Source organism: Urocitellus parryii, chromosome 13 (genome assembly GCF_045843805.1).
Source record: "Urocitellus parryii isolate mUroPar1 chromosome 13, mUroPar1.hap1, whole genome shotgun sequence".
NCBI classification, from domain to species: Eukaryota; Metazoa; Chordata; class Mammalia; order Rodentia; family Sciuridae; genus Urocitellus; species Urocitellus parryii.
The window spans coordinates 12,933,868-12,950,601 of record NC_135543.1 but is presented as its reverse complement, the minus strand read 5'-3'; the positions used below and the strand labels follow the sequence as shown (position 1 = coordinate 12,950,601).

The 16,734-nt window shown below is 43.4% G+C and overlaps 1 protein-coding gene across 1 annotated transcript in view; it reads right to left on the bottom strand.

Annotated features, from left to right (window-relative positions):
- Window positions 1–10,781, bottom strand: part of Bcl2 (BCL2 apoptosis regulator) — a 162,223-nt gene extending 151,442 nt beyond the window's left edge. The window contains exons 1-2 of the mRNA XM_026404632.2: window positions 9,902–10,781; window positions 8,807–9,676 (exon numbers count right to left, since the gene is read on the bottom strand). Of these exons, the coding sequence (XP_026260417.1) occupies window positions 8,807–9,391 (585 nt within the window). The 5' untranslated portion in view covers window positions 9,392–9,676; window positions 9,902–10,781. The remainder of the gene's footprint in view (window positions 1–8,806; window positions 9,677–9,901) is intronic.
- Between the last annotated feature and the right edge of the window lie 5,953 nt (window positions 10,782–16,734).

Here is a 16,734-nt window from a genome sequence, read left to right as displayed (position 1 = left end):
AACAAGTAGGCACATCTGTGCAGACTGTGTGTATGCAGCCTTTGTGCCAACAGAATGTGACACTCAGCAGGCTGGTACCTCACGTTAGCGCTAAGGATTGTTGAAGGTTTAATATGAAGCAAAATCCAAAAGATTTCTCTTTGAAATGATACACTTTATGAATGATACACTTTTTCAACTCAATGGAAAAGAAAAAAAATCAGTATTTTTTTCTTTTTAATTTCTATTGGATATTTAAAAAAAAACAAGTAGGATGAAACATTTGGGACATACACACTATAACAAAAGACAAGTAAGAACATTAGCTGGTTAGGGTGAGTTAGATACCCAAAGTGCTTCTAAGATAATAATTTTATTAATTCATTCCTTCAAAAATGGTCACCGTGTGTGCCTACCACCTACTATACCAGCTGCCACCTTGAATTGAATAGAAGAAATATTTCATGAGGAAATCCCAGCAAAGGAGTGTGCCCTGGTTTTCAAAGGCCTCGAGCCACAGATGGAGAGTAGCAACAGGATATTAGAACAGCACTAATTTGAGTCAAGTTGAATTACTGTTGACAAACTGGTACTGGGAAGCCCATCTCTGGACTATAAGGCTTCAGGTTAATCAACTCCAATTCATGGAGGGCTGCAGAGGACTTGTGAGCAAAGGTGGTATGTGAACAGCAGTAATAAAAGGTAGTAGAATCAGCAGTCCAGTTAGGACCACTTTGGGAAATGAACAGGAAAAAGGGAAAGCCACATAGTTTGGGGGAAAAGACATATTATATTCCAGCCTCAATTTCCCTCCTGAGCTCCAGATCCCATGTCTAACTGCTTACTGAGCATGCGACTTGGATATCCTAATGAAAGCTCAAGTTGAAAATGTCCAAAATTAAATCATCATCTTTATCCCACCAAGATCTAACTGTTTTCATCTTTCTTTCTGAAAGATGGTGCCATTATCGGAGTGGGCTGGTAGACACCTTGAGCCCTGATTCTTCCCTCCCTCATTCCTTTAGAGAAATGCACCTTCCCCACATCTACCCTGTCTTTTCCATCCCACCCCACCTGCTAAGGTGGGTTAGACTCCTACCTGGTCTTCCCCATCCTGCCTCCATTATCATTGATCTTCAAACCCACACATCCTGCCTTGTCTCACAGCCCTTTGAACATCTGTTAAGTTAAATGCAGATCTTTCAACTTAGGATCAAATGATAAATTCTCAAAGTCAGGTTTTACTGCAGTGTTCCTGATGCCCCCGTCAAGGCAGACGCCACAGTTCTCCAGACAGGTCTCACACATCCCTGCTTGCTTTGACTCCTCTGGTTCCCACTAATTGAAATGTCCTCTCCCCACACCTCCTATCTATTCTCCAAAGTTTGCCTCAAAATCATCTCCTCCTGAAACTCTAATGGGTGGCCTTCTAGCTGTATGGGATCTCTCTGGATACTTAAGGTTATCAAGGACTCCAGCAGTTTACATATCTATCAGGCTCTTACTGGTCGGCAAATTCCTCGAAGTCAAAGTACACAGTAGGCCTCCAATAAATGTTCTTTTTCCCAGTTAAAAAAGTTAGTATGCATATTTCCCTAAATAACCAAGTCCTACTAGCCCTTTCCCTGTCCATCCCTGCCCTGGTTTCTGGGAACCCAAAGTAAGTTTTGTGACAATTGCTAGTATTCCTCAAATAAGACTTCTGCAGACCATTTTCTTATACCATTATTTAAGTGGCTCTGCCTCACTGTACTGATAATTTTATTATAAAATACTTTAAAACCTCTACTTGGTGTTTTCAGCATTTAAAAAAAAAAGAAAGAAAGAAAGAAAGAAAGAAAAAGGAAAGCAACTGGCAGGAATCCATAGAGGAAATGGCTAGGAGATAGCCTGCAACTTAAAACCTGGAGGTGCGAAAGCTGCCACCCTTCATGGACTTGATTTCCCCATCCCACCCCAAAGAGGTCAACCCATATCCAAAGCTGATGATATAGTTTTTAATTAATTTTATTCCTATACTAATTGTAATAAGGATCTACATCATATATTAGATAGGCATTGAATTAAGAGGGCTAAGTATTTTGTCCATATTCTCATAGAAAATTCTAATGCAGCTGAGAGCCATAGTTGGCTGCAATTCAATTGCAGGGTTATTTCACAGACATAACATTCATTGTGTTGTAAAGCAGAAGAAATCTTAAGGCAATCTGCTGCGAAGAACTAGAAAAAAGTGAAGAAAGGACCAGTGGTAACATTGATTCCTTGTTTGGGACTCTAAGCATTAAAATTCGTAAATTCTCCTTGAGTCTTTTGCAGCTTAACTGTCTTTTTGACAGTTAAAAATAGAGAAATATAGTAATTGGAACTGTCACAAACAAAGATGTATTGGTCTCTATGGAAAATATCTCCCCTGAAAAATTAAAGCTTTGCTTGACACAGTGGATTCTCTGGCTGTTTTTGGGAGACATAATAAAGAGCAGAGTGGAGTCAGTCATAAGCTTCTGACTCATTACAATGAAGCCCCAGAGAGCTGATTATTAACCAAAAGGAGAATAAGGTTCTATCCTTGAAATTCTGAGGGCAAAACAAGCAGCAGCATGGAAATGCAGATTTTCCCAATTGCTTCCCATTGAAGCACTGTGTTCCTAAGACAAAGTGCCTTCCAAGGTTAACCTCTTCATGTAATCTGCTCCATCGCTCAAGAGAATCACCCAAGGAGCCCAAACCAAGCGGCCACACCAGCATGTTGGGGAGATTCCCTTTTTACCATTTTTTAGAGAGTGTCTGAGGAAGTAGTCCTTACCATAAGTTATTTTAATGTAGTCAAAATTCATCTACAACTCAAGTTATACCCCACAATAACCTTGTACTACAGGGACCACAGCAAGTAAAAATTCTGCCAATAGACCCTGTCTTTTCTTTGCTTGGAGTTGAAATTTATGATCTCTGGAGGAAAAGGACACTATCTGGGGACAGAATCTTTACTTGCCCAATGGCCTGCGGCGAGATCCAGAGTAGAGTAAGCTGCAGCATTGAGTTAAACCCCCAGTTCTGCTCCCTGCAGCTGGAATCTAGACCTCCTGCTGTTCCCTCCAGGTGAGTCCCTACAAGTAGGAAGGTAACCAGGAACTAAATCTGGGAGGTGGGACCTCCACAGAAAGACCTGGCAAGAGGGGATGGCCTTGGGGGCCAGTACCTATGAGAAAACCCTAAATGGCTTTGGAAAAATAGAAATGATGGTAGATCCCTACTCTCACTGAAGGATAAGTAGGTTCAGCAGAAATCCAGTGCTGGCACTACAGAATTAGGCAGAGCTCAGAACAACCAACCACAGAAAAACACTTGTAATAAGAGAAATGGCTTTGCTGTAGTTAAAAAATTTTTAATTACATAAAAAATCTTTAATTACCATCTCCACTTAAAGAAAGAGGACCATATATGCCCTAAAAGTTCAGCTCCTACTTCTTAGGAACATGGTGTTGTAGCACATTATGATTTTTTTGTAAATTTTAAGTAGCATATTAGAAGAGAAACATGTGATAACAGAACAGTAATAGTACCTAAACCAAAACAAAATAGAAGTTCTTTCTTCTCTTCCAAAGGAAGAGGCTCTGTTCTGATTCAAAGCCTACTTGCATTTTTCTGCATATTAGTTATCTACGATAGAGTTCTTCAAATTACCTTATTCTAATCATTCTAATCACACCCTTGATTGTCTTTTACTTAAAAAGCACTAATGAAATTCTTGACAAACTGTAGAATGGTGTTTATTGTCTTCTTAATATGCATAAAGAGTGCTTAGTGGGTTACTATTTTTAAAGGGAACTCCCCACCCCCACTCATACTTTTCAGTTCTATACTGTACAGTATTTTTAAATTTATCTGCATATTACCCTTTATTTAAATCAGGCCTAATGCACACATGAACAGCTATATGGTAAAATAACTTTTGTAGACAATATTGAAGTACATGCAAATAACATTAGTTATTTTCTTTTTCCCTCTGTATATTAGAATCCAGGATCATACTTGTGAACTGCTTGGGAACTATGAGTTTATCAAAACACCTACCATCCTAATCTATGAGTTCACTGGGGGAGGGGACGCTCTCCCCTCCAGTGCCCCAATCTAACCCAAGACCCAAGACTTGCCATCTTTTCTGTCTGATAACTTTCTCAATCCTTGAATGATTCTCATCATCAATCCTGTTTATACATCAGATGTCATGTTGTTTGAATCAACCCAAGAGTAACAAAAGAGAAAAATCATAGGAAAATGAACTCATTATATGGTGTATGTAGTTAGGAGTTAAGGCAACAGATTGAGGGGTTACAGCCATACCTGAATAAGGTGATATTAAATTACTTTTAAAAGGCTCAACAAATCCTTTGAACCCCAAATATGATATATCTTTGGAGAAAAAGAAAACTTTCTACTCCTCTGCTACAAAGACAGTGCTGTTTTCTAGCACAAATGTTCTCCTGCTAGAATTGCTTTGCTACACTTCTGCTAGAACATGACAGGTGACCTCCAAATAGACTTGTTGTGTTGCAGAAATGCAGCACCCAGACGCTTGTTTCACAAGTAAGTTTATCATCCCTGCAAAAAGAGAGAGAGAGAGAGAGAGAGAGAGAGAGAGAGAACAGGAAAGTACAGAGAGAATTAAAAAGTGGTAAGAATTTGGCTTGCTGGTTTTATTCCTTTTTTAATTCATGACTTTCTGGTATCTGGTATCAGATCCATCACGGATTGCTAAAAAGATCAATCTGTCCTCACTAGAATATACTACCAAAAGAGCAGGATGCACCAAAGAATGTTTTCAATGGATATTAAATAGCAACAAAAGTTTTAAAACAGAAAACAGAATTGAGTGAACTAAAAAAATTCATGAAGGTCTAGAAATATAATCACTCAACAGCACATGACTGAATACTCTAGGAGCAATCATGTATTTTTTTTCTACAAGATAAATTATTGAACAGGGTCATGTGATTCTTAGCAGGCAGAAAGATGCACTTTCCCAAGGAAAGTTCATCATTAAATGTATTATTTAAGACTGGATCATCGTAATGCTATTTTTAATCCTATCATCTTGCTGCCAAAATTGGCCATAAGCAGCTGATGCTCAGCCACTAGAAAAATGATGCTCTTAAACATAATTTGTACACTGGCATGAGAATGGCACTGCTTTCCAGTTAATCAAATGTTCTGCTAGATGTGGGCTGCATTCAGAAAAGAGAAAACTGCTTGCTGACTTAACTAATAAAAAGGAAGCTGACCTCTACTGGTATGGAGAAGCTCCCATCTTCCCCAAACTACCAATACTAAAAGATACCACCTCCCAAAAAAAGTTAAACCCACCATTTCATCAACAGAATGAAGCCCAGCTCCTACAGTCTCTGATTTGAAGCAACCCATCCTTCTCATCACGTGCATCTCACTCCCTCCTAACACATGAGTCTGAATGTCATCAGACTTCACAGTTTGGAGGGTGCTAACAATCCTTCACCACCACATTGCCCATCTCTCAGCCCTTTGTTTACAAGAGACCCTTTGTTCTCAAAGCAATCACAGGGTCACTAAACCCATTTACAGAATTCGAACACTGTTATGAGAGAATAAAATAATAACCAACAGAGCCACTAAAAAAGCTGATTTCTCTTTTAACTGAAAATAGGAAAGCTATGTCACCTTAATAGGACCAGTGATGCCAGTACCAATTGTATAACTACCATCAAAAACCATCTTGAGAAGACTGGGCTTCTGGCAATTGACCTCCTATTTCTCCTTCATTCCAATCTATGTCTTCCTTAGGATCAGATGGCTCTAGTGAAAACTGGGAGATATTGAGTATGCTCTAGACCTGGGAGACCACTGGACAGGGACATTGCAGAAGCCCTCCCAGGATGTGCTGCATCTCAAAAGATGCCCCCAGGAATCAAGCAGGTAGCCAGCACCTTTAACTCTTGTGCACACAGACCACAAAGTCTGACTGACTCAGGAGCACTGGGGTGAGACCTGAGATTCTGCATCCCTAGGAAGCTCCAGCTCTGGTCTGTGACCCATTCTTGAGCAGCAAGGTCTTAAGACATTTTTAAAGAACTGTTGCTGTCTCACTGCTTCCTTTCCTGCTTTCTCTGGATGCCACACAATGCCTTATTCAAATTTAGGAATAAAATCACATCCCACTCTATCGCCAACTACTTCTTTAGTCTTGACTTAATTTGTAGGCTTCTGGGATCTATCAGAGGCAAATCATTCCAAGGACTACTTCCTCCATGTTATGAAACATGGATGGCAAACACTTCTCAACCCCAGAAAGTTCTGACTGTGCAGCAGAAAACTTCCAAGTGTTCAGTAAAGTGTTCTGCAAATGAATTGAGCCCTGGATATAATGCAGATCATTGTCTTCTGTGAAGAAAATATGAAAGCTCTCTTCTGAAACTTTTCCATTGTTATTAAAACTACACTGCACTATGCAACATATCATTAAGGATGCAACCCTGATGGGTGCGAATTTTAAGAAGAATCTATATGCCAAATGCCTAAAATAGAAAATTAGATTAATAACTGCTCATTTGAAATGATAAGTAAATCATCTATGACTCTCAAATACTACTAGTTTTCTACAAAAGTGTTCACATGATTGCATTTCCTGACATATACTTTTTTTTTTTTTTGGCCAAATTCCTTTGTTTTTCTATACAGTCAACCAACCATGTGTTGTTCTGAAAACTATTATGTATTTTACCATCAGCCATTTGTGGTTCTATATGATTTATTTTTACTATAAGAGGTTTTGTCCAAAAAGAAGTTTTATCATGTTCTACAGTATGTCGTTGTGGTTTGGCATCATAAAATGTAGCCTGTACATTTATCAGCCTCAGATACCTGTTGACCACAGAGATAGGCTCTCCAATGAAAACCTGATTGTGAAAGGAGAAAAAAGCGATCCTTCACTTAACAAGAAACTTCAGTTGTATGAGAGGTTAACACACTGGAACTCAAGAACAAAGGTCAAGGTTATATCTATATTTCTATCATAAACATGGCCTTGTTTCCCACCTTTTTATTAATTTTCTTGATCGATGACAGTTACTGCCTTGGATTTCTTTCAACTAGAAAGAAAAATTTCAAATATAACTTTTTCATAAGATGAAATAGGAAAAACATTAAACCAGTTTTACTTTGGCTTTAAAGTGATCCTTCTGGAGTCTGGAGGTCCCTACCTGTTTGGATACAGAAGTTAAAAATCAAACTACCTACTTTTAACTTAACACTTAACAAAAATATTTTCATCCTATAGCAAATTCTGCAAGAATGTGGAATCTCAACACACAAAGGATTCACAAAGAGCATTTAGATTTTAGAGATTTTAAGTTAGGATATTTTGGTTAAGTTTACTTTTAAACATTGTACAGTGGCATCAATGTTTTGTCAACTTTGGTCAAATAAGATCAGATGTTCCCATCAATCATCTACTTTCCTTGGCCTTTTCTCTTTTGGGCCCCTGAATATTAGTACATTTTGTAAATTGTAGTAGAAACATGTAATGTGCTTCTTGACATTTAATCCACATACAGTTAATTCTAGACTTTTTGCTCCTGTTAGGGCCTATAAAATAATATTAGTAATTCTCCCCAGAGATTATAAAAGGAAGCACTGAATTGCACCCCTTTTCAAAGAAAACTGTTCAAATTAAAACAAAGTGTCTAAAAAAAAGACTTCAGACAAAAATTAATACTTTTTCATAAATCATTTTAAATACAAGGTGAAGGTCTTAATTATAAACCTCAAGTCTTAGGTTCATGGAATAGTAGAACTGTATGCTAAAATGATGAAAGCCCTATCTACCACATTACCAGAAAAAAAAAAAAATCTCCTCACGAATGTTCTTCAAAGCTATACATATTAATCATTTCAACTGAAGTCAGGGCATGAGAGAATCCACTGCTAAGAATCACTTTATCTTACATAGAGAGCTAGATGCAGGTTTTGGAGTTGTTTTGTTTTCTTTTTTCCAGCACAGTGGATCAACTACAGAATTATGTGGATTCTAGGTGGAGAAAAGTAAAATACCAATAGACTTTTAAATCATACAGGAGTTACAGAATACAAAGGGTGAGGCCGATGCTAACTCTGCTACTCAAGAGACAGAGTCAAGCAGCCACAGCCTAGTGATCTTCCTGGCACAGGCACCATCCTGCCCACTGGGAATATGGTACTGCAGATTGGGGTCTACCAACTTCATCGAATGCCAACCTCCTTACAGACACTGCTCAGTTTTCCAGGAAAAGGAGTTATATTGGTTTTCTCCTCTGGGAGAATTTTACCAAGTGAGTTGGAAAAGACATGCCGTTGGTCCTCTGGTGGAGTCTGTTCCTCTACTAACTGGATGGTTCTCAATTTTCAGTAGGAAGAGGAATCCACCATGCATGCTGCGAAGACCCAACCCTTGGGGTCTGGTTAATATGCAGTCCCTGAAATCTCTGATCTCAACAAGCTACTGGTGATGCTGGGAACCCCTGAGCTCCCAGTTTGAGAAACACAGAAGTGAAACCATTTATCAGAAAATACTACTGGGTCAAAAATGAGCCTCGACGATTGGCAAGCAAATCACACACTTTCCGCGGAAAGGAGTTATCACGGTCCGGTTGGCCAGGCGCACCTTGTCCAGAGGAAAAGGGAAGGGATCAGAACTACAAACCCGATTTTATTCCCTGGCTCACGGCCTTCCCCTGACCCACCCTATCCACCCACCCTTCAACCAAGGTATCTCAGATCCGAGACCTCAAACCCAGACTCATTCAACCCGACGTGCACCTACCCAGCCTCCGTTATCCTGGATCCAGGTGTGCAGGTGCCGGTTCAGGTACTCAGTCATCCACAGGGCGATGTTGTCCACCAGGGGCGACATCTCCCGGTTGACGCTCTCCACACACATGACCCCACCGAACTCAAAGAAGGCCACAATCCTCCCCCAGTTCACCCCATCCCTGAAGAGCTCCTCCACCACCGTGGCAAAGCGTCCCCTTGCGGTGAAGGGCGTCAGGTGCAGCTGGCTGGACATCTCGGCGAAGTCGCGACGATAGCGACGAGAGAAGTCATCGCCGGCCTGGCGGAGGGTCAGGTGGACCACAGGTGGCACCGGGCTGAGCACGGGCCCCGCGGCGGCAGCGGGGGCAGCCGGGGGTGGCGGTGGCGAGGTCCTGGCGGCCGGGTCCCGGGGCGCAGCGGGCGGGGGATGGCTCCCCGGTTGGGAAGAGAAGATGCCCGGCCCGGGGGCGGCTCCTGGGGACGCAGCGCCCACGTCTCCAGCATCCCACTCGTAGCCCCTCTGTGACAGCTTATAGTGGATGTACTTCATCACTATCTCCCGGTTATCATACCCTGTTCTCCCAGCGTGAGCCATCCTTTCTCCAAGGAAAAGCAGCCGGGTACCAACAGCACCTTTCGCCCCCGCTCCCACCCCACAGCCCCGAAAGAAAAAAGAATAGTTATAATCCAGCTATTTTATTGGATGTGCTTTGCATTCTTGGATGAGGGGGTGTCTTCAGTCACGAGGAACACTTGATTCTGGTGTTTCCCCCTTGGCATGAGATGCAGGAAATGTTTATTCAAATTCTTTTCGGATCTTTATTTCATGAGGCACATTATTATTAAGTATTGTTAATATCAGTCTACTTCCTCCGTGATGCTGAAAGGTTAGAAGGAAGAAAAAAAAATAGTTAAGTCAAAATCAGGTGCATTTTCCTTAATACGCTGGATGAAAGCAGGGCACACATACTACAAGTTACACGGTTAAAAAGAATGTATTAAACTACCTGGAAATTAAATTTACTCGAATGCACTCAAAGTCGAAAACCTCAAATGTGTCCATTGAAAGTTACCATTAAACCAATATCCCGTGCAAAGAACTTACTTGTATTTTTTAAGGACAGCATGATCCTCTGTCAAGTTTCCTTTTTTGTAAAACCAAAACAAATGCATAAGGCAACGATCCCATCAATCTTCAGAACTCTCCGTTTATAGCTGCTTTAAAACTTCCAAATGAATCAGGAGTTGGGGGAGGGGACGTAAAAATTGGGAGGATTTCCAGATTGATTCCCAGACTTCGGCTTCGCAGAAATGTCAATCCGTAGGAATCCCGACCGGAGATCTCAAGAGCACAAGGAAAAAAGGCAGCGGCGGCGGCAGATGAATTACAATTTTCAGTCCTGCATTTGCAGAAGTCCTGTGATTTTCCCCCTCTCGGCAATTTACACACGCACAGACACGCGCGGGCACAGACATGGATCTCTATCCACGGGACCGCTTCACGCCTCCACGGGAGGGAGACACGGGAGGGAGACGATGGAAGAGCCGGGGACGGGGGCAGGAATCCTCTTCGGATCAAACTCCGCACAGCAAATGCATTTTCCGAAAAGCTGCTTGATAAATGAAGGCAGGACGCGCCCGGCCCGCCGGTGCCGAGCGCGAGAAGCCCGCGCGCTGTGTGTGGTGCGGTGGGGAGAAGGAGGTGGTGGGGGAGGGTTTTATTTTTTCCCTCTTTTCCTAAAAAGGATGACTGCTACGAAGTTCTCCCCCCTGGACCCCCTCTTCCGCTGCACCCCACCAGCGCACCCCGCCTCCGGGCTGCGCACCCTTTCTCCTCCTCCTGCTCCTGCGCGGCGGCGCAGGCGGCGGCCGCCTCCTCGAGCTCCCGCCGCGCAGCCCGCTCCGAGCAGTGACGGCTGCCGGCGGGGAGGGCCCGGCTCCCGGGCACCTTCGCTGGCGGCGGCGGCGACGGCTCGGTGGGGACACCGGAGCGGCGGGCGAGAGCGCGGCGGGCGGGCGCGCGGGCGGGCGGGGAGGGGGCGGGGAGGAAGGGGGCGGGCGCGGGGCGGGGGGGCTCTGGCCTCTTACTTCATTCTCCTCACAAACCGCCTGGTTTCCTGTACGTACGTCACTGTTCATTCAAAAAAAAGAAGAAAGAAAGAGCCCTCCTCTGAGCCGCCCGACCGCCCCCCTCCGCCCGCTCCCTTCCCTGGTTAAAGGCGCCGCGGCCGGCCCGGAGGCGGCGCGCCCGGCCGGGGACACATGGCGCGCGGGGCCGCGGCTGGGGAGGGCGCGCTCGGAGCGGCCACCCGCCGGAGCCGCTCCGCCCGCAGGGCCCGGCCGGTGGGTGGCGCGGGCGGCGCAGGCCTCCCGCGCGGCCGCGGCGCGGTGGGTGTGCGACCGGCCTCCTCGGGCCTGCGGCGGGCCTGGCGCGCGCTCGGGGGTCGCCGGGGCTCGCGGGGGGCCGGGGGAACGCACGCGGCCCGGCCGGGGCGGGGGGAGCCGGGCAGCGGCGCAGCGCAGAGCGGCGGCAGCTGGGCGGTTGCGCCATGAAAACAAGGGCCGGACAGCCCTGGGAATCGCTGGGTGGCTGCTGACCGTGTGTGCGTGCATGTGTATGCACACGTGTGTGTACTCACACACTCCGTGTGGCACCAGAGCTCGGTCGCCTGGGAGAGGAGCCGGGCCGGTGCTGACCCCCGAGGAGTGGGACCTCAGCGCTGCCCTGCGGTGAAGAGGGACCGTGCACGTTGAATAAGGAATACCCGGGAAGCCCCAGGCGTCCTGTTTACACTCAAGCCGCTTACTCGGTGTCCACGCCGAACGCCCGCACGGTCCCTGGCCTCGGTCCACCTGAGCAGACCTGAGCGACCCCGGCCAGAACAAACTTCCAGGGGAGGGGATGGGAGAGGTTGTTTCGGGGCTTTAAAATAGTTGAGTGCATATTTTCCCTCTGCCCCTACACTTGGGACACTGGGTCAGGGCTGGCTACTTTAAAGCCTCGTCTTAACTGGGACGGTGGGTTTTTAACGGTCTCCACCTTGCCTGGCGGCCAATCCGAGGTGGTCTCACCTTCTCAAGTGATAAACGTATGCGTCTCCACAAGCAAATCCTTGTGCCACAACCAGACGTATTTCTTAATTCACCAGCCTAAATAGCCCCTAAGAGAAAAGGAAAAGAGGACAAACAAGTTGCATGTGTGTAACTATTTTTATCATTAAGAGTCTTTGGCAAATAAAGCACCAAGGAGGGGAAAAGTGTTTCGTAAAAGCACAGCCGCAGGGCTCAAGTACAAACACATAGGCACACTGGGCTTTTGTGGTCGTAGAAACATGACCAATGAGTACTACAATGTGTGCGTTCTGACACCATCTTTATTTTTTCTCATTCCTAGTTTAAAATCAAGGCATTTATTCTTAAGAAGAAGAAATAGCACACCACATTATTGTTTTTTCTTCACCTGACATATCCCTTCAGCCATCCTGCCAACTTGTCGCACGTACGATCCCATGCCTTGCTACAATCTATTATTGGAGGAAATGAAGGGAGGCGCTGCTTCTTGCTCTTCTGATGGTTGTGGAGAGAGTCCTCTTTGACTTACGGAGAGTGGTGGGGAGGTAGTCTTGCCTGGATGTAGACACTAGGAATTGGTTGATCTGGGATATATGTTCTCATAGAAATAGTAGAAAATATATTAATTCCATAACATCATGGTTTAGTGATCTCATACCCTTGTCTTAAACCTTCCAAATTGCTTAAGAATTCATAGCCTTTGTACTTCTAATACCCAGCACGTGGGTGAGGAAACCAGAGGAGGGAGCTGGAAAAGAAATTGCACTTGTGCAAGGGAGGCAGCCAGAAGAAAATGGATCCCCTATTCCCAGAGAAAGGACAACTTCCTGACCTTTCTCTTTCTTTGCTCCCACAGTCTCACTAGATGGGTCTCCTGGACCACTTCCTTCTGTGGTATCCTGGCTATAACCAGCAGCTCGGGACAGGTCTGGGTCAGTCCTGGACTTCGTCTGGGCTGAGACTTTCCACGCACATGCACCAGGGGGACCTTTCACTTTCCAAGATGGCTTCTATCTCTCAGGACCAGGGGACCACCCTTTGCCAGCTCTGTCTGGTTGGAGTCTACCAGTAGGGTGGCACCAGGGAGAAATAGCAAGATGCAGGGAATAGAGAGTGTATCAAGAGTCAGAAAGGCCTGTTTTCCTTCTTCTTTCTCCAGTATGCCAAACAAAAAGCTATTTTTTTTTTTTTGGCTAGTTTTCGCCACCTGCTGGTTGATGTTTAGAGCATTATTCAAAAAGTTCTCTTCCAGATCAGTGTGGATGTTCCCTAAGTTCATGAAATTTTTAAAAGAAATTATTCTAATATGAATACACTAATGTTTAATATATGTATTAGATCACTACATTTTTATTTAAAATGAGGGAAGAAAGACTTTCAGAGGGAATTGATTACTAATAGAAAGATGAGTTCAAAATATAACCATTTTTATTATTTTAGGTTAAAAACCATGACCCTGAATGAAGTGGAAAGAAATACATAAATGAAATTAACTAACTGGAGTAAACTAGAAAACTAGTAGTCCATGTAGCCTGCATTAAAAAAAAATGAACTGCTTAAATAATAGCATCTCACAGGCCTGACAAGCAATTAAATGCTAGCTTCTAATTTCAAGTACCTTCTACATTGTGAACTCTTATGCTGAACAGTGCATGCTCTTTCAGATGCCTTGAATACTTGGTAGCAAGCACTACATAAGCCCCAGTAATAGTGTTCCCAACCTGTTCAGGCTTAGAACCTCCTTCTAATGTAAATGATCGCATCCCAGTTGTATGCTTTGCGCTCTCAAACTCTTCTTGTAATCAGGAAATGCTTTTGTCAAATCTAAACCAACAAGCCTCAGTTTAACTTAGAAACCCACTGGATTAATTTATGGTGGGTTCTAAACCTCAAAAAAAAAAAAGTTAGAATAATTAAACAACAACCTTATAAAACTAGGCAACAAACTACAAATAAATCATGCTGCGGTGCAATTTTAACAGTGGACAAATAAAGTTTATTTGGGCTGGGGATGTGGCTCAAGCGGTAGTGCGCTCGCCTGGCCCGGGTTTGATCCTCAGCACCACATACAAAACAAAGATGTTGTGTCCGCCCATAACTAAAATATATATATATATTAAAATTCTGTCTGTCTCTCTCTCTCTCCCTCTCTCTTAAAAAAAAATAATGTTTATTTTTGGTTTGTAAAAGAAAGCATAGGAAATTTACTTGTGATTTTTTTTTCCTTCCAGATTAATGACTTGGCATTTAAAAAGTGAAATAAACTAAGGGTAGGAAATTGTCTTACATTTTTCAAATGCCTACTCCTGTCTTTGGATTTAAACGGCAGTCATAGAACCATCATATTTAGGCAGAAAAGGTAAAGAATTTACACTTGTGTGTGTGTGTGTGTGTGTGTGTTTGAGAGAGAGAGAGAGAGAGTTTGTGTAACAGCCCAGGAGCATTCTGCTCCTAAGTTACATCCTCAGCCCTTTTTGTTATTTTGAAGCAGAGTCTTGCTAAGTTGTCTAGAATGTGAGATCCTTCTACCTCAGCCTCCTGAGTTGCTGGGATGACAGGTATGTACCACCATACCTGGCAAAGGATTTGCATTCTTATGTGCAATAACTTTTGTTCTCTTATGAGGTCTATATTTAGCACAATTATCTCCCAGATATTGCTACTGAACTCAATTAGAAAAAAAATAATCAAGGTTTTTGTTTGTTTCCTAAGACTACCTTGAGAAAGTCCCACAAACTGGATGGCTTAGAACAGAAAGATATATTCTTTCACAGTTCTGGAAACTGTAAGTCCAAAATCAAGGTGTTAGTGAGGCCATGCTCTCCCTGAGACTCTAGGTAGGATCTTCCTGTCTCTTCCTGCCTTCTGGGAGTGGCTGGCAGTTCTTGATGATCCTTGGCTGGCAGCTACATCCCTCCAATCTCTGCCCATCCTGAGATGGCATTCTTCCTGTGTGTCTGCTTTGGATTCTCACCAGGCTGTCTGCCATATTGGAGGAGGACCCATCCTCATAACCTCATCTTAACTTGATTGTATCTTTACAGACCCTGAATAAGGTGAAGGACTCCAACATGTTTAGGGGTGACAATTCAAGTCATATATCTAATGGGGGTATCTTTCAAACTCATGAGGATTGTTTACTCAAAGGCCTGAGGGCTGAGCAATGTTAAAACTGAATTTCAAGGGTTACCATGACCTTTCTAAAAAATCGTGATTTTGCATTTCTGCTCAGTTCTTCCACTCCTCTGCATGGCATGATCTGGCCAAGCCTGCCCACCCTTCCCTTCCACTTTGCCCTCTCACAGGTAGGTTAACTTATGGTGGTTTCTGGAACATGCCAAGATCTGCAACATCTGTTGACTTTGCACACTGGCTGGTCTTCCTGAAATGCACCCAACCTTTTCACCTGATAAATTAATACTCATTCTTCAGGTCCCAGCTCAAGAACTTCTCTGAGAAAACATCCTTGAGTTTCCTGGGCAGCCTTTGGAGTCCACCTGCTGGTAGATGTGGCTTGGTACAGGGACGGGTAGCTTAAAAACCACTAACCTGGGTTTGAATCCTGGCTCCACTGTTTGGCAGCTGTGACTTGGGCTAGTTACTGAACCTCTCCATCTGCTCCCTCATTCATAACACAGGGAGATAGAAATATCACTCATAGAGTTAATGTATAATTTCAGTGATTTAAAACATGTCCAGCACTCAACAGTGATGGGCATCAGTTTTCAGTCTATTGTTGATCAAGTGCAATTTCTGGCATGTTTCTGCACTAGATTTTAAGTTACTTGAAGGCAGGGACCACATTTTTCCTTGGTGGAGTCCCAGACTAGAACAGGGTGCTTGGCATTCAAATACTTCAGTCATAAAATTCAGAGGCCTCAAGCCAAAGAAAGAGTTGGGAACTTGTTCCCCTTTCTCCCACAAAACTTGTAAGCATCTAGTAGAGTTATCAGAGGGATTAAGGAAAGGAGGTGATAGAGAAACAAGAAATGCAATCACCAGGATAAATCACAAATTTCTTGTGCAGAATTGTATCCCCAGTGTCTGGACATCCAGCTCACCATTGTTTTTTGTTTTTGGTACTAGGGACTGAACCCAGGTGTGCTTAACCACCGAGCCACATCCCCAGCCCTTTTTATTTTGTATTTTGAAACAGGGTCTCACTGAGTTGCTTAGGATCTTGCTAAGTTGCTGAGGCTGGTTTTGAAATTGCCATACTCCTGCCTCAGCCTCCCAAGATGCTGGAATTATGGTTGTATGCCATCGCATCTGGCTCCCCATTGGTATTCAACAAATATGATGGAGGTTAGAAAATCAGAAATTAATAGAAATCAAAAAAATAATTTCTTTCTTTTTAACATCCAAACATAAAAGTTAAATAAGTGATATCATATGTCACTTATGAATAAAAATTACTCAAATTTAAAGTTAAACTTATCAACCAAGGAGTCCAAAAAATCTCTTCTTGATGTGACAAAAAATTCTCTGTTAAAGAGAATATCAAGAATATTAAGGTGTGCTCTTCTTAGTATCAGTCTTTTTTTTTAAAATATTTATTTATTTATTAGTTATTGGCGGACACAACATCCTTGTTTGTATGTGGTGCTGGAGGATCGAACCCGGGCCGCACGCATACCAGGCGAGCGCGCTACCGCTTGAGCCACATCCCCAGCCCTTAGTATCAGTCTTGTATCATCTGCTGCTTTTTAGAGCTAGGAGATAGTTTATTGATGGAATATACAGATATAATGCAAAGCACAAAATATCTATTTTTTGTATCTGAAACAGTTACTTAGATTTTTACCAAATTCCACATTTCTTGAACTTTTACTCTGATACCCTGTATCAGAATCCTTTCATGTTTGA